The 26,835-nt window shown below is 55.7% G+C and overlaps 1 protein-coding gene across 1 annotated transcript; it reads right to left on the minus strand.

Moving 5' to 3' along the window:
• Positions 1-387: 387 nt before the first annotated feature.
• Positions 388-26,262, minus strand: PLOD1 (procollagen-lysine,2-oxoglutarate 5-dioxygenase 1). The gene is made up of 19 exons (XM_006196666.4): positions 25,897-26,262; positions 18,846-18,937; positions 17,689-17,822; positions 17,073-17,236; positions 15,853-15,965; positions 14,424-14,487; positions 13,060-13,157; positions 12,082-12,183; positions 11,406-11,537; positions 9,765-9,886; positions 8,613-8,717; positions 8,080-8,205; positions 7,625-7,766; positions 6,836-6,949; positions 6,108-6,173; positions 5,428-5,532; positions 4,037-4,183; positions 3,157-3,282; positions 388-1,284 (listed from the first exon to the last, which is right to left on the minus strand). The coding sequence occupies exons 1-19, from the start codon at positions 25,970-25,972 to the stop codon at positions 1,129-1,131; spliced, it is 2,184 nt and encodes a 727-aa protein (XP_006196728.1). The 5' UTR covers positions 25,973-26,262; the 3' UTR covers positions 388-1,128.
• Between the last annotated feature and the right edge of the window lie 573 nt (positions 26,263-26,835).

The raw sequence follows: 26,835 nt of genomic DNA on the forward strand, positions 1-26,835 counted from the left end.
CCCACAGCAAGGGATGGATAGAGCTTAGTGCTTATTATTGATAAATGCCCCGAAGTGCTAGGGGTACTACAAGAGTCTGTCCAGAAGTTCTCCGTTCCCTGATGTTCATGTTTGCAGGAAGGGTGGTCAGCGAAGGCTTCAGAGGAGGTGACACTTGATTCGGATCTTGAGAGATGACACAGCGCGCCCCAGGTAGCGGGGCTTGGCTCCCATGGAGGGTTTATGGAATATACAAATGACACAGAGTTCACATGTGACTGGGTGTGGGATACACAAGTCACCAAGCTTGCTGACACGGCCTTCCTTGCCAATCATGGGCTATTAAAACCTTTCCCTGCAGATATCCGCCCTGACATGTGCACACCCGCCCACTGCAGCATCTCCCACTCAGTGGTTTGAATGACCTTTAATAGAAACTCTCCTGTTTCTGACTGTCTGTCCTTCTCTCCAGAGGCACCCAGGACAGGGTGATGCAGTGCAGTGTGAGGACACAGCGCTTCCCGCTCCGCCCCCCAGCACAGGTCCAGCAGAGGATGGAGCTGTGGCATCAATGCATTTCCTGTTTCCCGGGAGGTTTTCTGAGTCACTGTCTCCAAGGGACAGAGTTTTGCTCTCATGATAGGAGACAGGGAGGAAGGGGCTTCAGCTGTTCCTCAGTCAGCGTGGGGACTTGAGTCTGATCCAGGTCTTGGTGACAGTCCTGCAGTCCCCGGGGCTGCAGCTCCACCTGGGAGAAGCTCCAGGGCATGGCTTCTTACCCCTGGAGTCTCTCTGGGCAGCTGGGTCAGCCCCTGTTCTGCTCAAGTGTTGCCCCCTGGAAGAAGCAGAGAGAGTAGGACTGGGTATTTCAGGAAGACGGGTGGGAAGGGATGACTTGCTACAAAGCAGTGAAAGTGAACACTGTCTCCCGGGGCTGCGTCCACAGCACCAGGAAATCCCTAGCCCAGGAGGTGTGCTCCGCCTCTGGTCTGTGGCCCAGGCCCAGTCTCTCCGATGGTGGCTCCAAGAGCAATGAGAGGTCAAGAGTCCGGAGGCTGGACCCTTCCCTGGGACCCCCAGGCCCCAGAGGCTGCTGGGCAGTGGTTGTTGACGAAGAGGAAAAGGTCCAAGGTGGCTGGGCCTGGCCAATTAGGGATCGACGAAGGACACAGCGATGTAGCGGGTGCCTTTGGTGGTGGGGAGCCCCTCGTGGTAGTGCGTGAGTCGCCCAGGGTGCATGAGGGTCCAGCCCTTTCGCGGGGCTCGGATGGAGCAGTTGTAGCGCAGGAACCGACATCCTCCACCCTGGGAGACAGGAAGTGTCAATTCCCCCACAGGAAGCGCCAGTTCTCCCACCGGAAACTGCCCCCTCCACCAATCCTTCCCTCTGAACCATCGCAGCCAGGCACCCCTCAGCACAGCCTGCCTGGGGATGCCCTGTGGAGTGCTGGCCACTAGCTGCCTAAGGTAAGGAAGACCCTCCGCAAAGAGCAAGGGACCGGATGCTCCCGGAGAATGTCATTCTAAGTGAAGTAAGCCAGAAAGAGAAAGAAAAATACCATACGAGATCGCTCATATGTGGAATCTAAAAAACAAAAACAAAAACAAACAAAAAAACAAAAACAAAGCATAAATACAGGACGGAAATAGACTCACAGACAGAGAAGACAGACTTGTGGTTACCAGGTGGGTGGAGGGTGGGAAGGGATAGACTGGGATTTTAAAATTGTAGAATAGATAAACAAGATTACACTGTATAGCACAGGGAAATATACACAAAATGTTATGATAACTAACAGAGAAAAAAGTGTGACAATGAGTGTGTATATGTCCATGAATGACTGAAAAATTGTGCTGAACACTGGAATTTGACACAACATTGTAAAATGATTATAAATCAATAAAAAATGTTAAAAAAAAAAAAAAGAGCAAGGGACCAGGAGCACTGGCCTGGGCGCCAAGCAGCACTGGGCCAGTGTCGGCTACATCTTTCACTAACTTTGTGACCAACCTGAACCTCAGTTTCCCCTTCTGGAAAACTAAACTGCACATTTAATTGTGAGAATTAAATGAGATGATACAAGTAAGAGCTTAGGGCTGCGTTTCTCAACCTCAGTACTATGGACATTTTGGGCCAGATAACTCTCTCTTTTTTTTTTAATTGTGGTAAAATACACACCACATAAACTTTACCATCATAACCATTTTTAAGTGTACAGTTCAGTGGTATCAAGTACATCCAAACTGCTGTACAGTTATCACCACCATGGGCCAGATAATTCTTTCTTATGGGGGGTGGTCCCGGGCATCCCTGGCCTCTACCCACTGGATGCCAGTAGCACCCCCATGGTTGTAACAATCAGAAATGCCTTTGGATATTGCCAGTGTTCCCCTGGGGGAGAGGCAAAATCATCCCCTATGTGAACCCTTGATGCATTGTAAACTCTAAAAATGATCGGTGTTTTTACTGGTGTCCTTCACCGTGCTAGGAATGAGTTCCAAAAAGCTTAGAAAATAGTAGCTTCATGAGTAAATGAATGAAAGAATGACTGGCTCCCTGGCCGAGCACACCTACAGGCCTTCCTTGGGGCCCTGAGGCCCCACAGAACTGCTCCCCACCCATCCTCATGTCTTCCTGGTTTCCCCAGGCCTCCCGTCTGGCCACAAGCCTATGCCCCACATCTGGACTAACACTGCACTGACATTCCCAAAGCTGCCTTCTTACTTTCAAGAATGAGGAAACCCCTAAACTTTTTATTACTAATAGCTATCAATCCTTGAGTACTTAATATGCGTCCATGTAAGCAGTTAGCTGGATGAGCTCAGGTAATTGTCACAACCATTCTATGGAGGGAACTCTAGGCTTTCCCATCTAAGATACGAGGAAACTGAGATGCTAAGAAACGTGCCTGTTGACCCATTACTCAGAGCTGGTGATGGGGCAGGCAGGACCCAGGTCCGGGCGGTCTGGCCCCAGACCTCCTGTTCCCCTGCCCTGCTGTAGCTCAAGCCCTCTCCCTCCCACCAGCTTGTGCTCTGAACCCACCCCTTCCAGGAAGCCTTCCCCATGGACCTGGCACCCTTTCTCTCTGCGCCCCTCTGCCTCAACCACCCCTGAGCTGCTCCCCAGACAGCCCACCCCTCTGCCCACCTCTGGCCCAGGTGACCCCTGCTCACCTCGTAATCCACCCCGACCCGGTTCAGGGCGATGTTGATGGTGAAGGTGGACGCGTCGTGATGTGGCATCAGCGAGGGCTGCTCGTCAGGCTTGTAGCGGACAACAAAGGCCAGGTCGAACTGCGCCTGTGCCAAGGAAGCAGGACAAGACAGGCGGCTTAGAGAGCGGACCCCGGAGGCCAGGAAAGGCGGGGGTGCACAGGAGGGGCCCCTCATCCACTAGCTGGCATGTCGGCCGTGAGGGCAGGTCTGCTTACCCCGTGTTCTCCAGTGCCTGGCACAAAGAAGGGCCTCAATTAAAGTATGGGGAGAAAGGGAAGGACAGGGAGGGGAGGAAGGGGAGGAGGTGAAGGAGAGTTGGAAGAGAGAGAGGAGAAGGGAGGGGAAGAAGGAAGACATTAACTTAATCCTCACAACCCTTTTTGGCTGGTGATTCCTTGAGGGCAGGGCCCAGGCACATTCAAAGCAGATTTTTGGAGAAAACCGTGTACACATGGAGGTGACTGAGTGAGGGAAGGCGTGCAAAAGCCAAAGAGGCGTCAGTGGATACACGTGTGAGGGAGCTGAAGCGAAGCCGAGGGAAGGACCGGGCACACCGGCCAGCTGACCAGGAGCTTGTTTGGTGGGCTGGCCTAGGAGTCAATGAAGCAGGATTTAAGTACACAGAGAAGGATGCCAAGGGGAGAGTCAGAGGCCAGAGGCGGAGTAGGCTCCCCAGTACCCCAGACGCCTTGCCTCCCAAGGCCCCACCTCACACCTGATGGGAGGAGCCTTCACTCTTTGACACCAAGTATTCAGACCTCTCCCCCAAGCCAGGAATGCCCCCCACCTCACCCCTCACTCCCTGCCCTCATCCTGGCTGCACCCCAGGCACGCCCACCCTGGTGTAGTAGCCTGGGTAGAGCTTCTCCGTCATGGGGGCGATGTACTCCACCAGGAACTTGTGCCACTCCCGCTCGAAGCTGATCTGGTTCATGTGGATGTCGATGGTTGGCACGTTTTCGTAGCCACCCTGGATGCGGTTGTCCTGGAAGTGACCATGGAGAGTGTGGTAAGCAGAATTCTAAGATGGACCCTCTTGCCCTCAAATCCCGGCCCCTTGGTGTACAGCCTCTGTCTAATCTCCTCCCTTTGACCTGCGAACAACATGAGGGATAAGGTTAGGTTACAGGACAAGGGTGGAGGTGTTCAGCAGATGTAATTAATTAATGTAGCCTGTGTGTTCGCTTTGGGTCGATCAAAAGGGAGATCATCCTGGGTGGGCCCTTTAAAGGAGGATCTTGAAGAGAGAGACTCTCTCCTGTTGGCCTGGAAGAAACCAGCTGCCTGAAATTCTGCAGCTGCAAGGAAATGAGTTCTGCTACATGAGCTTGGAAAAGGAACCACCAAGCCTCAGATAAGACCCCAATCCCCACTGACACCATGTCTGCAGCTTCGTGAGACCCTGAGCAGAGGACCCAGCTAAGACTTATCGGACTCCCAACCCACAGAAACTGGAAGATGGGAAGTGGGTGCTGTTCTAAGCCGATAAAACATGCTTCGTGGTGATTCATTACACAGCACAGAAAACCAATGCAGAGGGCCACAAGTTAGCTGGGGCACTAGTGTCCCAGGGCGGGCCTGGTCACTGGAGCACAAGGGTTCACCAGACACCACACATGGACTATGCAAGGTACTGAGTTCTGGAGATGAGATCAGCCACCAAGTGTGTAGATCAGGCAGTAACTAGAACCATGATTAGACCAGCTGCCAGCCCAAAGGCTAGCCAGTCTCCGAAGTACACAGCCTAGGGGCGCGTGTGCCTTTAAAAATGGTTCCTGAACTTTCCAAGGTGAGGGCAGGTATGAATTCCTCTTTCAGGGACTGCATTGCCTCTCACATCCATCATGCCACTTGGTTCTGCTGTCTGGTGAACTTGACATTGATGTCGCTTCCTAATTCTTCCTTATCCCACACTTGCTCGTTCCTCTCCCATTTCCATGCCCAACTAGGGGGAGGAAGCTAAATCATTCTAATAACAAATCAGGAACTGGACACCTAGCAACTTAAGATGAAGCAGCTCAGTCATCCAGCAGCAATGGCAGCTCAGGGACCAACACTCCATCCCATTTCCCAATCGCTCTACTCCTAAGTGCCTCAGGCACCCCTGCCAGCACCCCCATCTAGAGTCCCAGGGAGTCTGGCTGGCTTGCCAGGAAAAGAGCCCAGAGCAAGGCATGGGTGGAGGGGCAGCCTCCCCACCATCCCAGTCTAGGCGTCCGGGGCCCCCACCTTGTTATCTCCCAGAGACCACTGGCCGTAGTGCTCCATCTCCTCCACCAGCTCGTCACAGGCCGTCTCCGTGAAGATGGGGAACCAGTAGACGTCTGGGCAAGGCTGGAGAGGGTGGGGACTCAGTCACAGGGTCCAGAGTGGCACCACCACATCCTCCCCCTGCCCCCATGGGTGTCCGCAGAACCCGCTGCAGGCAAGACCCCTCGTGTGGTCTATCCCCAGTCCCACACCCAGGCCTGTGAGCCCTCCAAGTGCCCCACAAGTGTCTCCAGGGAGCTTGAGCAGGGGCTCAGTGAGCCAAAGGGAGGAAGGGGCAGAGCTCAGAGCCGGCCCTTCTCAGCCAAGGTCACAGAGCTGCCAGGGCCGGGGCCAGGAATGGGACATGTGTATCAAGGGAGCAGAGGCTCCAGGGGAAGCAGAGAAGCACTTGCTTCTCACTCCTGGCCGTGGTCCAGTTGAGATGATGTCTGGGGACATTTTCCTCTTTTCTGCTCCAGCCAGCAAAGAGCGTCAGGCCCCCAAGACCCCTGCAGGCTCCAGCTGGAACGTGCCAACAGGGGGAGGGGGCCACCCCACTGCCCAGTCCCTCGCCCCAAGCACTGCCAGAGCACAGAAAGGCGCCTCCTCCCCCTCCAGGCCAGCCAGCTCCCATCCTCTGCAGGGTGCCCAGCCCTTACCGTCTCCACCAGCTTCCCCGCCAGGGCCTTGGTGTAGTTCTCGTGGATGTACTTCTCCTTCCAGTCCTGCGGGAAAGGTGGGGAGCTGGGGTCCTCAGGCCGGGCCTGGACCAGCGGGGCTCACCCCTTGCTCCACTGCGTGGGCTGCTCCAAGAGAGGGTTCTGCCCGCCCCCAGCCCCATGCAGTGTGGGTGGGTGCATGCATGCCTGGAGGAGCTGGTATGTGCCTACGCCCACTGGGTCATGCCAGCCGTTTGGGCACAGTGTGCCCACAGGAGGGGGTGTTTGCACGTGTGTGTACACAAGTGAGCAGTTGTGTACAGGTTTGCCTGCAGGTATGTGCCCACATCCACATCAGCACAATGTCACCACTCTGCTCTCCCCTGATCATCACATCACCCTCGGAGGTGAGGCAGGCTAGGGCAGTGTATCCATTTTAGAGCTAAGATAACCGAGGCCCCAAAGGTGGAGAGTCTCAACTAAGTCACAGCTTTTGGGCCACAGACCTAAGCCTCTGACTCCCGGTCCCTCCTCCACCAGATGGCGCTGCCTCTGGAGACTCTCCCCTCTCCCTACAAGTCCTGCCTTACAAGCACCCCTGGGCGGAGGGAAGCAGGGGGCCCATGGGGTACCAGCCATGGTCGCGCTCTGAGAGGGATGCACCTCAGGCCACAGGATCACTGCGGTCCCTTCAGCTCCCACCCATGCCCACCCACCCAGGGCCTCACCTCGGGGTTGCTGAACACTTCCCAGAGGTCGTTGTGGAGGTGGGTGGTCTGGTAGCTGTCCAGGGAGAGCAGATGGCCGAAGGCGTGCCGGTTGGTCAGGAACATGAACACATCCTGGGGAGAGCAGGCCAGATGGAAGAAACCTTCCCCCTACCCAGGACACCCCCCTGGGGGTCAGGCATGACCACAGCCTCCTCTGCCTACCAGGTTCGAGTTCATAAGATCAGGGAACTGGGTGTGGGTCACCCCATCTCCCCAGTGCCTGGCCCAGGCCTGACAATGGGGATGCCATCAGGGAAAGCTTCCTAGAGGACTGAACAGGAATGAAAGAATGAATGTGCAAAAGAAAAGGATGGCGTTCTGATTCTGGAGTTGTAGTTGTGGGCACTGGGGAAACACCATCCTGCTGCCACATTTAAAATACAATCAATCAATCCATCAATCAAAATAACCACAAAATAACACTGGGTGGGGCCCAGGGATAGGGTAAGGGTATCTTTTGGGCACATTACTTGGAGAAAAGGCAGAGAATTTAGTTTTAGGTAGAAAGTTCAGTTTTCTTTAGGCTCTGTCAAAAATGTAAATAAAAGAGATGATGTGAAAACTGGGTCCGCTAACATGTTCCCACAGACGCCGAGGACCAGCCCTGATGCCCGGTGCCCCAAGTGCCTCCACCAGGGCCTGGCAGCCTTTGAGCATCCCTGCTAAGATTCAGAAGCTCCAGGGCCTATGGCGACAAGTAGCCCATCCTCCCCATCAATGGGGCCTCCTTTGACAGCCCAGGCTGACCTGCTGCCGGACGTTGGCACAGAAGGACATGTCCGGGTCCAGCTTCCTGTGATGGAATAGGTCTGTCTGCTGCAGCTCAGCCCGCAGGGCACTGCCCTTGATCAGGTAGATGTTCGAGATGTAGGGCACGTTCCAGACCCCGCTAAGGGAGAGAAAGCAAGGTGGAGGGTGACGTGGGTGACGGTGAGGGGATCATAGGGTGGGAGTCAGGGGTCAGAGGGAGGGGAAAGTCACAGTCTGGGAGGATAGGACAGTACTGATTTGCTTCCCCTACTACCCTGGACACATGGACCCAGGATAATTGTCAGGAAGTCCTTCTGTGTGTCTGACTGCAGTCTTTCTTGCTTCAGTTCAGAGGAATTTGAGGGCAACAAAGAAGGGAATACCAGGGAGGGTGGTGCTTCAAAGCCAGGAGGAAAACAGATGAGGGGTGCCCCAATCCTGCTGGTACTCACACACGCCGCCCCTGCACGATGTCCACGTAGTCCTCGGAGCGGGCGTAGTAGCCATCTGCACTCAGGGCCCCCCAGAAGTTTGACCACAGCCTCCCATGGCGGGTCATCAATGGGGCGATGACGTTCCTGAGGAAGGGAGCATCTCAGTGGGAGCCCCGCTGCCCACAGGGAGTTTGGGGCAGATCTAGGTATGGGGAAGGGGAGGAGAGAGCCTTCATCCTGCAAGTACCTCCCTGGGGCAGGGCCTGGAGCAGGGTCCGCTCCCTCCCATAGGGCAACCAGGAAAGCAGGGGAAGGGTTACAGGAGGTGGGGGCAGTGACGGCTTGGGGCTTGTAGCCAGGAGGTGGGGAACATCGTGGGCCAAACCAAGACAAGGTAGCCAGGCCAGCTTGCACCCCAGGTAATAGGTGAGGCCAAAGCGGAGGAGGAGAGGAAAGGCAGGTGAAGGGCTGGCACCCCGGGCCTGGGCCCAGGCCTATCCTGAGCGGTGCTGGGGCCCGGAGGCCTGGCTGCAGCCCACCCACAGCCTCACTTGTTCTGCTCGATCAGCAGTCGCAGGGTTTTGGGCTCAGTTAGGGCAACATCAGCATCCACACTGAAGTAGTAGGTGCAGCCACGGTCCTGCCGGCACAAGTCCCTGCAGGCAGGGGTCGCAGGGTCAGCGGGGCTGGGGCTCTGGGCAGCCTCTCCACGCAGGATCCCAGAGCTACCCTGCACTCTCCACTGCCACCCACATCTGTGAACACCAGGTACCAGCCAACGGTCTTTAGAGAACTCAGGCTGGCCTGGTGCAGGCTGGGGCCAGCTGCCTCGAAGGTCCCTCCCGACTCCGAGACCCAACCCCTGGGCTGCTAGGCTGTCAAAACAAAGACTCAGAGCCTGGACACTGTTTATTAAGTGCCCTGAAAACCTTGGTACTGGGGAAAGCAGGCCCACAGACAGGCCCCTAGACTGCCCAGGGCCATGGGTAAACTGGTTCTGCCTTTCTGGAGGGCAGTTTGGTAACTTGGACCAAAAGCCTTAAAAATCGATATTCTTTTTGTTTATCTGGTGCCGGACTCAGCAAACTACAGTCCACAGACCAAATCCAGCCTCCTGGCTGATTTCACGTGGCTCATGAATTAAGAATGGTTTTACATTTTTAAATAGCTGGGGAAAAAATAAATCAAAAGAAATCACGTGAACATCATCTGAAATTCAGATTTCAGTGTCGATAAATAAAATGTTACTGGAGCCCAGCCACAATTCATTAATGCTGCAATGGCTGAGCTGAGTGGTGGCGGCTGAGCCCACAATGCCAATTTACACAGATTTACTATGTAGTCCTTTACAGAAAGTTTTGCTAACTTCTGATTGGTACTAACTCTTCTACAGTCAACACAAATTATCCGTTTGTTTTAATAACAAAGGGAAAAAATCAAAGACTTTTTCTCTAATTGTCAACATTTATCTACTCTGGCCCTCCAGTCCTTCCTCTTTCTCTCTCCTGCTTCCTGAACCCAAAGGACACTGCTTAGCTCCGTCTAGGAGTCCTGAGGTTGGCAGGACAGAAACTTTTCCCCATTTGACAGAGGGGAACACAGAGGCCCAGAGAGGGGCTGGAGACCACACAACCTCCTGAACTTCCATCTCCCCACTTGGTGCTCCTGATACCACGGCCCCCCAGCCATGGCCCCCAACTCACGCGCCCATGTTCCTGGCATCGGCGTTCGCCACCCGCACCTCTGGGCCCACCAGTTTCATGGACTGGTACTCGCCACCATGCTCTGCCAGGAACTGCTCCACCTGAGCCTTGTGGTGTTGCTCCTGGGGGTGGGGGGGATGGAGGGTGAAGATGAAGCTCCACCACAGGGACCACTGCATCTTCCACTACTGCAGGCTGCCCACCCCCCATCATCCTTGGCACACCCCTGGCCACCTACTTTCCTATCTCCAGAACTCAGCCCATGCCAGACCTTCTGCCTGGAGTGCCCTTCCTGGCCATGCTTTGACCATCCTCCCCTGACCAGGCCGGGCCCAGAGGCCTCTTAAGAGCTTCTATCACCCGGATAGCACCCCTAACCCCGAAGGCTCCACATCCAGAGTTGGTGATTCTGCTGATCTGGGGTGTGGCCCAGGGATCTGCTTTACTATAAAACTCTCCAGGTGATCCTCAGATCATGCTTTGAAAAACAAGTTTATACCAGGAGCCCCTTGCCTGGGAAAGCAGAAAGAGCAAGGTGTTCAGAAACAAACCCAGGGTTCAGAGTGAAGCCTGGCTCTGCTGATTGGATGCTTGACCTTGGACAAGTCACTTCACCTATTTCTGCTTCAGTTTCCTCCCTTGTAAAATGGGAGGGCGATCGTGCCTCCCTCACTGGGTCACTGTCAGGAGTCAACAAGTCAGACACAGCACGAAGTAGGTCCTCAAAGACTACCTGCAACGGTTCTCTATTCCTACACAAAGTCACAATTCGTGGACATGAGGTTTGACGTCTCCAGGGAAGCTGGGAGCCTCTAAGGGCAGGGCCTATTACCCTTCTCCGGTTTCCAGGTGGCACAGCTGAGTGAACATCTGTGACACAGGCAGAGCCAAGTGCGGGACCACAGGTCCCCGGGAGTGGGGTGCAGACAGGCAGGGCCGAGACGTCTCAGAAACGGGTTACCCTAGATGGGGCAGCTGAGAAAACGCCATGGAAGACAAGAAGCCTTGACGACAGGAAGGGTTTGGAGAGCATACCTGGCTTCTCCTAGCAAAAGCTGAGAGGTGGGACTTTACCCAGCTAGGAGGGAGAGGCCGACAAGGGACAGAGCTAGGAATGCTGAATCCAGGCCCGCTCCCCACAGAGCAGCAGGCCTCAGGGCCCTCCCTGATTCCTCAGAAGGTACTCAAGGAATGAAAACCAATTTGACTATCACAAGATCAAATTAGGAAAGACTGGGGGAAACAATGAGAATGACATCGGCTAAAAGCACCTACTATGTGCTTCCTATGCACCAGGCACTCTTCCATGTGCTTCACAGGTCAACTAGTTTAACCCTTGCAGCAGCTCTATGTGGCCAGCACTATTATTATCCCTATCTAATAGATGAGAAAACTGAAGCCCAGAGAGGTTGAGTAACATGCCCAAGGGCACACAGCCAATATAAGCAGTGGTGTTGGGATTCAAACCCAGCCAGTCTGACTCCAGAGTCAACCCAGTGATTGGGTCTAGAGCCCACTTCCCACTTTCATTTGGCCCAGGTAACCCAGTTTAGTCAGTTCCTCAGCGGAGTCAGGGCATCTTGAGGGGCTATGCCCTTGACCCAAGCCACAGAGTGACCCCACCGAGTGCCTGCTACTCACATGGTTGTGAATGAAAAGCCGCATCCGTTTCCGGGGGTAGTGGAGGCGCAGGAGCCGCTGGAAGAACAGGGACAGGAACGGCGTGGGCTGTTCGATGAACACGCCAACCAAGACCGTGGGCAGAGCCTCATCCTGCGTGGGGAGAGGGCGGCACAGGAGTCCGGCCATGTCCGGCCACTGCGCCGCAGCCGAGCCCCTAGGGTGGCCTGAAGACTCCAGAGCAGTGGCGTGCGGACTCAGCAGGAAAGGGGCCTGGGCTGGGGCGCTCCGAGCAGGATGTGCAGGTGGACAGAGGCAGGGACTGGTCGGGAAGCAGCAAGAAGCTGTCCCTGCTCAGGGTAGGGAGCAGCGTGAGCCCAGACTTGGAGCAAGGACTGCTTGATGGCACACTGTCAGGAGAGCCAGGCTGGCACAGAGTTTGAAGTGGGCCATAAATGAGGAGAAAGGGTCATGGGGAAGAGGGCTACAGGAGAGCCTGAGGGACCAGGCGGAAGAAACGGGAACTTAGGCATCAGAGAGAGCTGGAGCCATGTGTGGTCTGAGAAGGCTTCCAGGAGGAGGTGCCTGGTAGGGAGGAGGATGGGACCCCAGACAGGGAGGACAACAGAGTCTCTTCCAAAATCCTCCAACCTCCCCCACCCCAAGGGATGGAGCCCCCAGTGTCCAACAGCCTTACCCCGATGCCCTTGAGGCTGCGCAGGCCCTCGTCACACACGGCACATCCCGTCTCGAAGGTCCAGAAGCGTGGGATGTAGTTGGCCAGGTAGTTCAGCTGCAGCTGTCAGGAAACGAGGGGTCTGAGAAGAACCAGGCCAGCCTCCCTCAACCCCCGCAACCACCAAGCCACATCTCCCAAGGCCCCTGGTGTGCCCAAACCCCAGCCTTCTGCTACCCCTAAGTGGGCAGGAACGTGTCTTTATTTTGGGTGGGTCCTGGGGAGCGTGTTCTTCCCCCTGGAGATTACCAAAGCTGCTCTGAGCAAGGGCCGAGGGAGGACTCAGCGCTCTGGTGCTTCTGCATCTTTGGATCTCCTGGGAGCTTGTAAAATGCAGATTCCTGGGCACCACCCCCTCAGACATTCCAACTGAGCAGCTCTTGGGTGGTGTCAGGAAATCTGCATTTTAAGATGCTCCCCTTCCCCTTCCGCCCAATTGATTCTGATAGGGTGGTTAAGGACCACAGAGATATGTGCCAGGATCCAGGGGGCCAGGTCCCCAGGGGCAGGTGAGGTCTGGCTGCTCCCCGGCCCCTTCTGGAGCCCCAGGAGCACAGGGAACTGTCTGTCCCGTTTGAGGCTGCCTATGCCTCATGCCCCGGTGCAAACTTCAATAAATGTTTGTTGAATGTAGAAACTAGTCTGCCCCGGGGTGACAAAGTACGGATGACTCAGGGCAGCCCAGCTTTGGACTGGATGGGGACAACAGCCTCCTCTGTGGTCAGCAGAGATGGACAGCGCATCATGGACCACCACGATAAAAAGAGAAGGTGCCATGCTCAGCTCAGATGTGAGGTCAGAAGCAGTGATCTGGCAGCAGGTCCCAGGACGGTGGCCCTGACCCCAAGGAGAGGCTGTGGGGTCACACTGAGAGCACAGTCAGGTGTGCTCCTCACCCCCTGCTTCCCACTCTCCTGGGGGGCTGTAGCCCCTCTGTACCTTGGTGGGCCCATTGCCATGAATCAGGACCGGGAGGGTGTCGTAGGCCAGGTTCCTCGCTCTCACTTGTCCCATTTCAAACTTGAGTACGACCTCATCTGGGGGTCAGACAAGCACAGACCTGTCAGCATCAGGTCCACAGGCTGACAGCCTGGGCTCAAATCCCAGCTCTCCCCCAGTGAATAGGGTGTGGCCCCAGCGTAGTCACTTCACGGCTCTCAGCCTCAGTTTCCTCATCTGTAAAATGGGGGCCACAGTGGGAGGATTCTGTGTCCAGTGAGCACTTAGCACCACGCCTGGCACATGGCGAGCACAGAATCCAAGGCAACCCCCATTGTTTGTTGTGATTCCTTATTAGATCTGGAAGCAGGGGATGAGAGCAAGTGAAGACCTGAACCATCCCAGCTCCAGGTACAGCTCAGCCCCACGGGCAGGCCCGGGCAGGGCGGGGACAATTCCTGCCCTTGTGGAGGGAGCCCCTGCAGTGGGGTCTCAATACCCAAGCTCTGACCCCATTAGTCTGCACGTAAGAGTGCGGGGAGGAAGCTGCTTTGTTCGACAATCGTAAAATTAGCAGAGAAGGGCGTTTTCCCAGAGGCTTGAGAAGATGCTGGGGAGGGAGGCCTTTTGTGGTGGGTGCTCAAATAAAAGGAGCCCCTCTGTGCAAGCTCCTGGCCCTTCCAAGAAGTGATCTGGACTCAGCTTCTTAACAGAGATTCACCAAGTCCCAGAACCTATAGGCCAAAGAGTGCGATGCTTCCGCAGCTTCCCGGGAGGGTAGCCAGAGTGTCCTCAGGTGCTCAAAGGGGTCCACTGGCCCCATGAAAACACCAATCAATGATCTGGTCCAACTTCTCTTTCCTAAAGATGGGAGAACAGGTCCGAGGGATGTGTGTGTGTCTTGCCTGAGGTCACCCAACAAGAGAGTGGTAAAGCAATGTCGTCATCAGCTATGGACTTGGGACCAGGACAAGAACATTGTGGTCTCAAGGGCCAAGGGGCCTCTCTGCTTCCCAAGTCACTCATCAACCCCCTGCCCCAGCCCTGGGAGATGGCAGGACAGGGGAAGGAGGTGAAGCAGGCTCATCTGTAAGGACCAGGGATGCAGGGCAGGGGGCGGGTACCTGTGAGTGCACCACCCAGCTCCTCCCAGGCTGAGCAGCTGCCTCCTTGCCTGGTGCCCTGGACTGACCTCTTGGTCTTCCTTTCTCCACCCCCAGAGAGACACAGCTCTGCCTCCAGGACATCCAGGTGGTCTCTGGGGACCCGGAGACGAGGAATCTCCTTGGCTCAGGCCCTGCCTGGAATCCTCATCTCTTTTCTACCAGCCTCTCAAGATCCCCCTCTTCGTGGAGGCTACTCACCCAAGGCTCCATCCAGATTCTGGAAGATACGGCAGCGGTGGTCCAGGGTGATATTGATCTGCTCCTGCAGACAAAAGGGCCCCAACCCTAAGTAGAAGCTGTGGGGTCACAGTAAGAGTAGGATGGGGAGCGTGCCCTCTTACTCCTGCCACTTCCTCTCTCCACACCCACTTTGCCCTGTCACCTAAAGGCAGCGGGGAGCCTTGGGAAGGCCAGCCAGTGGCCAAGCCTCTGGGGTCTACTGGTCTAGTGGCTCTATTCATGCAGAACCAGGGACTCTCAGAACTGGAAGGAATCTAAGGAAACAGCTGTTTCAGCTACAACTGTAATCATAACAAATGCCTGGCTAGTAATTACTCTGTGCCAATCACTATTCTAAGTATTCCACATACTTTAATTAATTGAATCCACACAACATCCTTATGAGAAAGTACTATCATCACTGCATTTTACAGATTCAAAAACAAAGCACAGAGAGGTTGAGTAGCTTTCCCAGAGTCACACAGCTAGTAACTGGCTAAACTGGCATTTATACCCAGGTAGCCTGGTCCTGAAGTCCATGTTCGCTGCACAATGCTGCCTCTTGAGATCGGACTGTGTCTCATGGAGCCCTAGGCCAGGCTGACGAAGGGCAAGTGGGACTCTAGGCCCAGTGCTCATCCCATAGGGAGTAGCTCCACTTTTATATTTTAGACTGTGGGCTTCTGCTAGCCATGTCACTGGAGGCAAAGGGGAAGGAGGAGGAAGGACTGAGTTAACAAAAAGATCCAGTTCATAGCTACCACTGCACAGGTCCAAACGCTTTACTTCATTATTTCATGGATAATAAAAACCGAGGCCCAGAGAGGGGAAGTGACTTTCCCTAGGTCACACAGCAAAAATATAGATGGAGGTTGGGGTGGGTGGTAAGCAGGGAAGAATCCAGAAATACTGACCCCTGAGGGCTCCCTAAATTTCTCCTGCCTGCCCAGAGAATACTGGCTGGATTTGGGTACACTGGTCTACCACCTCCAATCCCCTCAACGATCCTCGCCTCGAGGCAGGCTCGGAGGCCTGGCTTCTGGGGCCCGGGTCCAGCCAAGATCTCATCAGCCCCCAGGAACCCCTCAGGCAGGGTGGGACAGGAGCAGCTCAGCCTGTCAGTTCCTTTTCATCACCACTTGACACGAGGCTGTAAATTCTGTTTCCCCTACTCGAGGGGGCAGAGAGCCCAACTGTCTTATTCACCACCAGATCCCTGCCCTACAGCTGACAGTACCTCACACACAACAGACACCTGATAAACACCTGCTGAGTGAATGAGTGCATGGAAGAACAGATAAATGAAATATCAATGCCCAACCCGGGGGTCAGGCTTAGGGGGGCTGCTCCCAGTGCAGTCTGGTCCAGCCCCACCCCTGCTCCTCAGCCGCACCCCCCTGCCTCTCACCCTCTTCTCTGGGTCCAAGAAGATCCTGGTGTAGAAGAGCTGGTCGCTGTCGCTGTCCTGACCCTCCCACTCAGCCACCAGTTTGCTGAGGTTGGGGGCATAACCAATGAAGCCTGGGGGTCAGGGGACACAAAGAAACAAATACTTAGCTTCTGGCCCCTAAGCCAGGGGCCTCTTCCCAGCCTCTACCCCATCTACCTTCCATTCTTTACGCAGAAGCCCTGCCTCCTCTCAGAAGTCCTCCTGGATTGAGGGGAGGCAATGTCTATAGGCTGGAAACAGCCCACCAGTTAATGCCACTTGGTGACAAGTTCCCATTGAGCCCAGAGAGAAAAATCAATGGTACTCATTAAGCTGCGCCAGCTCAGGTCCTGGGCACCACACAGGTGAATAAAGAATTAGACTAGGAGCCCAGAGGAGCAGGGCTGGTGGGACATAGGCTTAGAGCCCCATTTCTACAGTTATCTGGGAAATTTGACCCAGAGAAGGAAAGAGGCTGGGCCAAGGTCACACAGTACAGGAGGGTTTAGAGGGTAGATCCCACACAGCTCCCTGGCTACAGTGCATAACGGAGAGAGAAGAGAGAAGGGAGAAGGTGGCAGCGAGGGAGGGCCCTGCCCCAGGGGACACCTCCACCCCTGGGCCAGGGCCAGGCCATCTGGATTGCACTGACTCTCTCGGCCAATGGGGAAACGTGGCTGCTGGGGGCGGATCCCCCTTCCGTGGCCGCACAGAGGAATCCAGAGTAAAATAGGGATTTTATTCTCTGTGCACTGGGAAGCCACTGAGTGAGGTGTGTGGACTCGCACCTGGCTGCTGGGTGGACACGGACTGGAAAGGGGTGAGGGGGTGAGGATGGAGGCTGGCAGAGCAGTTAGGAACGACTGCCAATGCCAGGGGCCATGTGAGGCGGTGGCAGTGGGTGTGGACATGAGAGGGCAGATTCCAGATCTTTCGAACTGGTTGGGGGAAGGCAACGGAGGAATCAGGGGTGACTCCCAGTTTTGCCCTGTGCAGGCAGAGGGCTGTTTGATGAGATATGGAAGGTCGCAGGGGAGTAGATGTAAGGGTTAGAAAATCAGGAGTTCTACTGAGGACACTGTGTGCAGGACCAGTTAGACACAGGATGTCAAGCAAGGGGGGATCCTCACAAAGGCAGTCGATGGATCCCGCTGAAGCCTGCCCAGCCCCCCCACCCACTCTGCACCCAGGCTCCGCACCTCCAGAGCCCAGAAACCTCTTGCCGTCGGACACCACCGGGTACTTGGCCTCCAGCCTGCGGTCCGGGTAGATGAGCTCCTCGGCGGAGAAGACCACTTGGCTCCTGGCCTGCCGGAACTTCTTCAGGAGCTCTCGGGGCCCCGAGGCAAACACCACGTCGTAGCTGTGGCCAGAGCCGGGAGAAGACGGGGTGGGGCCGAGGTGAGCAGGGGCTCAGGGAGGGCACAGTCAGGAGACCCAGATCAAGGCTCTCCCCAACCTCCCACGCCAGCCCTGGGCCACATCTGGGACACAGATCTGCCCTGTCATCTCTGCCCTGCCCGCCACGTTTCCACCCCCTCCCTGGGCAGAGAGATGGTCCCCAAAATCCATGCCTGTCTCACACTCAAAGCACAGCTCACCACACCTGGGCAGGCCCCCCAGCCCACCTTTTTATGAAGATTAGGAATGGGCCACACCAGAGGGTCTTTTCTGGGGTTTACAGGCCTTTTAAAACTGTAGGCACCCTTAGCTAGAGTGATCCTCCCTCATCGCTCATGTCCTGGGAGGGTCTTATTCTAGAATATTCTATCTCTCAGCTGAAAGGCCCAGTCCAGGAAGCCCCCAGCCGCCTACCTGTCTGTGAAGAGAATGACCAGGTTCTCCTTGTCTGCGTGCTTCTCCAGGGCTTTCTTCAGCAGTCGAACCTTCAGCCCTCCGCCTGCCGACGCCTCCTTCTCGCCATGCCAGTCCTCCCCTAGGCCCAGTGCCTGCAGAGAAAGGCCCCTTAATATGGGCTTTTGGTAAAGGAAAAATCTGGCCAGCTATATTTCCACCCCCACCTGGGCTGTGAACATCTTTGCTTCTGTCTGTCCAGCCCGTCCTCCCCTTCCCATGGGGAAACCATTCGAGGACGTGTGTGAGACTGAACAGGCTCCTGGTGCGGTCATGTAATCACAGCTGACCAGTCAGTGTCCCCATCTCTCTCCCGCAGCCGTGAGCTTGAGCATGTGACCCAAGTATGGCCTATCAGGGTCTTCCCTGGGACTCTTCTGTTAAAACTAAGGAAAGGCTTTCTTGTTCTGAGGTTGAGAAGCTGGGGCATGTGGGTCTGGGACATGTGGGTTTGGGGCTGTTGGTCATCACGCCACCATGTAGAGAGAGCATGTCTGCAAATAAAAACAAAAAGGGCCTAGAGGGGGAAAGACAAAGCCTTTACCATGCTGCTTGGACTCCTAGATCCAGCTATGCCTGAAGCAGCCTTCAGCTTCAAACTCTCATTCATGTGAACAAATATTCTTTCTTTCTGTCTTAAAGCCACCAAATTGCAAGCTGTGTAGGCAGTGCCATCATCTGTCTTGTCCATCATTCTGACCCCAGTGCCCACCCACCACTGTACTTGACACATGCAGCACACTTAGCTAAATGGAGGAATGTCTCCCTGCAAGGCTCAGCCCCAGAGGTAGCATGCACAGGACTCTAGGGCATCTCAAAATCACTTGAGGGAAGGATTTGTAGAAATGCTGATCTCCAGGCCCCACCCTCTAAACTAGACACATGTCCCCAGGAGAGTCCTATGCAGCCTAACATGAGCACTCCCACATCTCTCTCTACAGTCTCACCTCCCCAGACCCTCCATCTCCAGCACCTCCGAGATTTTGCTTATGTTCTTCCCATCTTGCTTTTCCAGCTTTCCCTGTGGCCCCAAGTCAGTTTGGGAAAGGCAGACACCCAGCTCCTGGACTCTTCCACCACCCCTTGGCTATCTCTACCCCGCCTGGGGAGCCCCTTACCTTGATCTTGTAGTTGAAGAACTGGGCTGAGCGCTTGAAGCGTCGGAACCCCTCGGTCTCCTTGGTGGCCACCGTGAGGACCAAAAGGTTGTCTAGGGACAGAGAAGGGCTTGGTGAATGGGAACGGAGAATGAAGAGAGGTGACAGCAGGAGTGATCAGTGTGCCCAGTGGGATGTGTCAAATCCCACAGGGTATGTCATCCTGTCAACATTACAGACAAGGGCCCAAGGCCCAAGTAGGAAGGGATGTGCCTAAGATCTCTCAGCTGGTTAATGACAGAGCTGAGACATAACCTGAGTCTCCCAATCTCCTTCAGGCTCTGTCCACCTGGTAACTGACCAACATGGCAGGAAGCACACAGAGCAGAGGTGTCTGCACCTTGCACTGTGGGGCTTGGTCTCTCTGGATTTAGGGGGCTCTGGCCTCCCACAGGAGCAGAGGAAAAGATTCGCTCTGAATGCTGACCACCAGCAGGACCTCTCTGGCCAATAACAGACATTAGCCCAGGGACAACCACCACTCTCCATGCCTGCACTCAGGGCAGACATTGCTAATCAATTGCTAACAGACTTTCTTGCTAAGCCTCACTCGGCCTTGGATTCTCCCCAAACTGTGAGAACCAATAAGAGTTGGCTTGGAGTGGCAACTGACTTGAAATCCTGGCCTTTGGTCAGAGCAGACCTGCTAACTTTTTTTTCTTTTTTTCCTGATACCTTTTTAACAAAGGACTTCTCTGGGCTCTGTAGTGTGGTTTCAACTCTATACTAGAACCTGCTGGAAGCACTCCCCAGATGGCATCTCTGGAAGCCCCGGGGAAGCCCCTCCCAGACCACATATTGAGGCTGTGTTCCCTGAGAAGTAAAGGCTCTGAAGCTGACCCGGTTAAACTCCTAGCTCTGCTCCTTACCAACTGTGTGACCTTGGGTAAGGTAAGTCTTTGACCTTTCTGAGCTGCAGTTTCCCCCTTGTAAAACAGGGATAGTCACAGTACCTACTTCCCAGGGCTGCTGGCATTAAATGCAATGAGAGCGGGCCTGTAAAATCTTTATTGGGATGCTGGCACATGCTAAGAGCTATTACTGATGCTGATTAGTGAGAGGCAAATGCCTTGCTCTGGCATTCAAGGCTCTTGCTGATTGGCCTAGAAACATACTCATTACCTCCACAGAGTGGACCCTCCTCCAGCCAGGAATCTCACCTTGCCAGGCCCCTCCCTCCTGCCAGGGCTTCCCCTCTCTGTCCATTCTCTAACCTTCTTCCAGCAAGGCCAGTGATACTTCTTCCCTGCCACCACCTCCATGAAGCCTTCTCGGATTTCTCCTGACCTCTCTCCTGCCCTCAGAGGCGAGACTCCACTTTGCAGCACCCATTATTGTTTCACTGGGTGAGCCTTACTTCCCTGGGGTCCAGGATTTAACATTCTTCAGGGTGAAGAGAGCCACTAAGTGGCCAGGCCAGCACAGGCAGGTAAGGCCCTCCCAAGCCCACCTCCCCAGGAAGTCAGGAGGAGCCTGGGCTAAAAGAACAAAGGGGCCCAGTCTGGCAGCACTGGCTGAGCCGGGGGGCAGGCTCTCAGTCCCAGAGCAGGGGCTGGTGCCAGGTGGTGGCCCAGCCAGGATTGGCAAGAATCTGCTGGGGGTGGGCCTGGAGACCTGGAACAGAAAGGGGTGGATTCACTAGGCAGGTGTGGAGAGGAGTGGCCTCACCATCTGACCCTGGGGTCCAGGAAAGAGGGGAGCTGCTCACACTTGGGGAAGGGCTCCCCCAACTCCTGCCGGGATGGTTAAGTCTGCCCCAGGTGAGGAGAGCCAGGGCCCCAACTCAGGCCCTCTTGTCGACAACAGGGGCTACTGGGGACAGGAAGAGTGTCACATTTCATGAATGGAAAAAGCCAGCGTGTGCATCTATGAGATTCTGGATTCTCCATTGGATCGGGGCTCCTGAAGGCAGGCAGCTGGAGAGAGGAAGTTAGGAAGCCAAGGCTCAGACATGATGAGTAACTTGCCCGAGGGAGCCAGGAAGCAGCAGCACCGTGTTTGGACACAGACGCCTGCACCCAGCGTCCCCTCTCTTAACCTCTGCACACACTGCCGAGGCCTGGGATGGTGGCCAGGCATCTGTCTCCATCTGTCTAGAGAGACTGCCCAGTGAGGTGGAGGGGAGTGCCACAGGCCATGCCAGACCCTTCCCACATGCCCCTGCAGCTCCCCCTCCCCAGCCTGTCTCTGCTTGGTTTTCCTGCCAGGTGCTCACAATGGAGCCTTAACAAATCCTGGGTTCTCTGGGCAACACAACACCCACGTTCCTGGCCAAGGACCCCACAAAATCACCCAGGCCAGAGGGTCCCAACCCTGCCTGTATATCAGCACCACAGGGGAAGGTGTGAAATCCAGACTCCCAAGCCCCAGGGCCAGAAAGCCTGGGATGGACCCAGAAGTCTGGATTTTTCCTACATTTCCCTGGTGATTTCTGATGTCAGCCACATTTGGAAACCTCTGGTCCAATCCACCCCCAGTCCTCTGACTCTGGGTTCCAATGCAGAGGCCTGGGAGGGGGTTCACAGCAAGAGAACTCAAGGCAGGCCCCTCTGCCAAGGGACCCTGGCAGCATCTCTCAACACCCCCATGAACTGCCTCAGTGAAGCCATTCCCTCATCCTGACTGCAAAACTTGCTCCTTCCCCTGAAGAGGCCCTAGGCCACCTCCTCCAGGAAGCCCTCCTTAATCTCATCTCCTTGTCCGGTCAGTTCTTAGCCTGTGCAGGCTCCATGTACCCAGCAGGCGAGGTACCAGTACAAACCCGCTCCTTCTCCCTTTGCCAGGCCAGGCCCACATCTCTATTTCCTTGGTGTCCCTCTCCCTCCCCAGGACTGGGACAGAGTGTGCCTTAAGCCTTAAGTGTGCACTGCCTGGCCCTCAGGAGCACTGTGGGAAGGTGACTCTCACCCGTTAAGCCTTTACCAGCCGCCACACACTGTGTGAAGCTTGTTATACTCATTACCGAATTTAACCATCAACACCCTCTGCGGTAGGTGATATTTCTACCCGCCCCTTCTACAGGTGAGGAAACTGAGGCACAGAGAGACTAAATACTCTGTCATAGAAGCTGGAAGTGAGAAGGGAATGAACTGGAATGTCAAATGCCCAGGCCCTTAACCTCACTTCTTCCCTGTTCCCCATCCTGGAATGCTGGGAATCCCAGTTGCGGACTGAATCCAGCATTTCCAGCCACCTTCTTTCAGGCATCCCCGCTTGGGCACCTGGCTCCAGTCACGCGGTGAGTTCTCTTCCCAACTCACCGCACAGCCAGAGCTCTGGGCAGCTCACAGGCCCACAGGGTGTCAACGTGGAGGATTCGGTCCTGCCCACCAGGGCCCCGCCCACCTGCTTTCTGTCTGGTCCAGCGGGCCGCCCTGGGCTGGGGCTCTCAGCCCTCCTGACCTGCTGCTCAAAGCCCAGCAGTGGTTTTCCCAGATGGGTGACCTGTGATGCGGGGTCAGCCGAGATACACCAGACAGCAGAGTGGAATGGCAAGGAGAGATTGCTGGGCAAGTAACTCAGCCTCTCTGTGCCTCTGCTTCCTCATCTGTGAAATGGGAGTAATAACAATAGTATCTTCCTCCAGAGACTCGGGTGAGGATCAAATGAGCTAAGGTGTGCGAAGGGCTTAGCACAGCACCTGGCCATGATGGCCACGGGGGGTTCTTGTCATAGGGACCCTCCCCTAATAGAGGGAGCTGTGCACAGGCAGGTGCTGCCCTGGAGGGGCAGGGATGGAGAGAAGCACCTTCCTGGGAGAGAGAATGATGCGAGAGGCTGAGCCAGGAACTTGGGGGGAGTGCAGACACCTCTCTGGGGTCCTGAGATGAGGCTGAGGACTTAGGTCTGGTTCGGCTGTGCTCTGTCAGATGCCGCCTCCTTCCTTCCCTAAGCAGCACCAGCCCAGGCCAGGGAGCAGACGGTCAGCATGTGGCCTTGGCTCTTCAGGCGTGGTCATGACACACCCAGTCTGCTCTCCGGGGAGATGGGAATGAATGAAACTCCTCCCCCAGCCCCCACACCCGCCAGGGCTAGAACAGAAGCCAGGCAAGGGTCTGGCAGAATGCCAGGAGATGGGGATTCCCAGAGCCAGGGCCAACCCTCCTTCCCCCAAGTCTGGCCTCCCACTCAGACTCCCCTCTCCCGACACAGACACGTCCAGCTGGGTGTCTCTGACACTCCACTTCCTGCTGTGGAGCAGCAGCACCTGGGGCCCCGCCCAAGCCCCGCCGGTATCCCCATCCCGGGAGCCTCAGGTCTCAGCAGACGCTGGGCTCGGGCTGGTCGCTCCCCTTCTCCGTGGCCAGATGAAGTCCTGCAGAGAAAGGCGTGAGCCCAGGCAGAGAGTAGGGGCTCAGCTAAAAGCATCTACAAAAGGGAGAAAAAAACCATGTGGCATCTGGACTCTCCCACCCCCTCAGCTCTGTGGAAATTCGCTTGTTCGGATGCTGCTTTATTGAAGACCTTTGTCTGTCCATCGTAGTAGTCTGGGGGCTCCCCCGAAACAGGGCAGTGTCTCCTCCATCAGGCACAGGGCTCTCTGGGAGCAGAGGGTTGCATCTCCCCCACTAGACTGGGCATCCACTTGGGTGAGGAGCTCTGTATTCCCCCCTCAGATTGGGAGCCCCCGGAAAGTGACAGCTGTCCATCTTTCTCTCCATGTACCGAATCCTGGGTGTTTGGATGAGGGTGCACAAGCCACTGAAAGTATCTCCACCCACCACACCCCCCAAGACTCCACAGCAAACCCCTGCCCCACTCCAGGCCTTGCTCTGCCCCTAAGGGACACATGGCACCATCCCTGCACCTGCCCCAGTGGAATCCTCATCAGCCCCATCCCAGCCACCTGATGCTGGACTGGGCATCCTGGTGCAGCCAGGAGAAGGAAGAATCTGGCCTCTACGGGCAGCTGGGGTGCCCCTTTCCTGACACCAGTGGGCAGCTTGGGCAAGACCTCCAGGAAAACTACCATCCTACTCTCTCTTCTTGGCCAACAGACTGAGGGGTCCCCAAGCAGTCAGGTCTGGGAGAGTCAGGCAGACGCCCACAGGCAGCATCTCTGGGCAACAACCCCCCATCCAGAGGCACGGGTCTGCATGAATGTGCAGAGGGTCTGAGGCCCAGGCAAGGACTCCACCTCCAACTGGCTTTGGCAACCTGAGACCGTGTTAAACATTTTAGGGCCTGTCTACTCATCTGCAAAATGAGGCTAATGATTCTTTATGTATCAAAAGGGTCTGAACAGAGCAAGGGAAGCACAGGGCTCAACTTGAGAGCAGCCCGACATGAGCCCTGTGCCTGCGGACACACTGTCTCTGAATGCTGATTATCTACTAGGTGCTTTACCTGGATTCTCTCGGCAACACCCTGAATCCTGCACCCTCTGTGGGGGCTGCCTTGTGTCTACTGTCCCTTCCCATCATCTGCTGGGAGTCAGGGCACCTGAAGCCTTGTCGTCAATTTGGTCCCTCCAACTCCCTGGACTTAATTGTGGGCAACTGGAGTTTCTCTCCTGGGATGGTCTGGGGTGGAGGGAACTCACATCAACAGATGCAGAGGGAATAGAGGTCCAGGGGGAAAAAAGGCCAGCAACTGGACCCCGACCACAGGCCCTTTGCATACACCACCAGCCTAGCTCTGTGCTTAGTACCTCCCTCACTGGATTTTTTGACTTGTCTTACTGCTCTGCTGTGATACTTCAGGAACGCTGGCAGCGCTGGGCCCAAGAAAGAAAATGCCTTTACGGGTTGGGCATTGAGCTGAACTCTCACCAACAGGCCTCATCCCACGGAATCCCTCTAAGAGCTCTAGGAGTGAGGTATTATCACCCCTGTTTTGCAGGCTAGATCACCAAGCCTCACGAGATTAAGCACCACTGCTTCACCATGAGCACCTTCGGCACAATCTGGCAGAAAGGAAGTACTCAAGAAATGGAGGTTCCCATCCCTTTTCCTGGCATCAGGGGTCATCCATCTGGGAAAACCACTGCTAGACTTTGGACAGGGTCTGCTAAACTGCTACCCTGCCTTTCTCCCAGGTTCTCTAGGAGGGTAAGCAAGAGGAACTGGGGGTCATGGAATGGGTGGCTTCGCTGGGACTGCCCACGGTCTATGCCCTCCTGGGGCTCCCAGATGCTCATTGGGTGGCCTTGCAGGAGGCCCCGGGAGGGCTGGGGAGTAGGCCCCGCTCAGGAGAGAGGGACACACTTTGAAATCCAAACTGCCTTGGGGATGTAGGAGAAGGGGCACTAGACCTGGAGTCCAGCAGATCTGGGACTCACCACTCCAAGGCTGGACAACCCTGGGCCATCACTGCGCCTGTCTAGGACTCAGTTTCCTCATGTGAAACCTGGAGAGAGTAAGACCTACCTGGCAGGGTCAGAGCAGACCACAGAGGACAGGGGTAAAAGCACAAATGGTTCTTCCATGTGAGCCACCCCACCGCCCAGCCGAGGGGTCCCTCATCCTCATGGTTGTGAGGCCTAGAGGCTCCCAGGTGGGCTCTGGAACCAGACACACTTAGGTGTGAATCCTGGTTCCAAAGCCCACAAGCTAAGGTTGGGCAAGAGAATCAATTCTAGAGCCTCCGTTTGCCCAGCTGGAAAATGGGAATAGAAGGATGCACTCAGGAAGGTTGCCATCCTGCTTGATTGATGCTTGACCCACAGCAAGTGCTCCATAAATGGGAGCTATCGTCCTTATTATTATGAGCGCTATTATTAATCGACCCTCTGGTTACTGAACGGAACTCCGGCTGTTTCAACCCTTCAACTGCACGAATGTGGGAACCGCAACCCTACGAGGGGAAGTGATTTGTCCAAGTCACCAGCGAGTCGGTGGACAAGCAGCCTGAACCCAGATGCCCTTGGGAGTCCAGGCCTCGCGTACAGACGGTCCTAACGGTGGCAGCCCCCAGACCAGCCCTCCCACCCGCGATCCCCTACCCTGCTCCCGCCCATGATCCCCTCTCCCGCCCCGGATCTCCCTCTCCGCCCTGGGACCGGGGCCCTCACCCTCCGGCTTGGCATCGCCCTTCGTTTCAGCCAGGAGCAGCCAGCCCAACGGGGCCAGGAGCAGCAGGGGCCGCATGACCGGGGTCTTGGGAGGTCCAGCCGGTCCAGCGGCGCTCACGGGCTGGAAACTTCGCGACGGGGCCGGCGATCCCGCTGCCACGCACTGGGCCCGCCCCGGAGGCGGTGTCGCGCCGCCCCCTCCCCCTCCGAGCCGCGCAGCCGGGGGGAAGGGTTTCCTGCAGACTTGCCCGAACCGCGGCCTCCCGAGTCCAGGCAGCTCCCTTCGGCCTGTGCCTGCGGCTCCCGGGTCCCTCCGCCGCCGCCTTCTCCCCTCCCTTCTTAAGGGGGCTTCATCCCGACCTGGAAAAGGAAGGGAGACGGGAGCGAGGCAACAACTTCTAGACCCTAGACTCCGCGCCAAGGTTTGATGGTATCAATAAACGTTAGCCTCAATTTCCTCGCTGCAAAAGTAAGGATTATACCGACCTCTCTTTATTGGTTCTTGCACGGGTTAATGACATAGTTACCTGTAGTGCACTTAGAACAGCTCCGAGATAAGCCCTCAGTAAATCTCAGGGCTTAAGATTTCATTAGTCCTTCCCCAAAGACGTGGGCGTGAGGGTCTGAGCCTGGAGTGGGCAAGGCCCGGCAGGAAAGTGTTCAGAGGCGTCCACACCTCTGCCGAGACCTTCCTGGCTGCTGGAAGTGCAGAAGGCGCATCACCATGCGGCAAAAAAGGACTCAATTAATCCGCCTTTTTGTCCCTGGGAGGTAAAAGGAACCTCGGAGCCAAAGAAGGTCTTATTCCTGAGGTCTTATTGGTGAGTGAGTGAATGAATGAATGAATGAATGAATAAAAGAAATTGTTTAGGGTCTCTTCACAGATGTGGGTCTTCAAAGCCCCCAAAACATCAATATCTTGTAATAACCTATAACGGA

This window comes from Vicugna pacos, chromosome 13 (genome assembly GCF_048564905.1).
Source record: "Vicugna pacos chromosome 13, VicPac4, whole genome shotgun sequence".
NCBI classification, from domain to species: Eukaryota; Metazoa; Chordata; class Mammalia; order Artiodactyla; family Camelidae; genus Vicugna; species Vicugna pacos.

Coding starts and splice junctions, on each gene's coding strand:
- PLOD1 (XM_006196666.4), bottom strand. CDS start 25,972: ATGCGGCCCCTGCTGCTCCTGGCCCCGTTGGGCTGGCTGCTCCTGGCT. Junction 14,488..15,852: donor TCTTGGACCCAGAGAAGAGG/GTGAGAGGCAGG, acceptor TTTTGTCTGCAG/GAGCAGATCAATATCACCCT. Junction 11,538..12,081: donor GCAGCCTCAAGGGCATCGGG/GTAAGGCTGTTG, acceptor CTCCCCACGCAG/GATGAGGCTCTGCCCACGGT.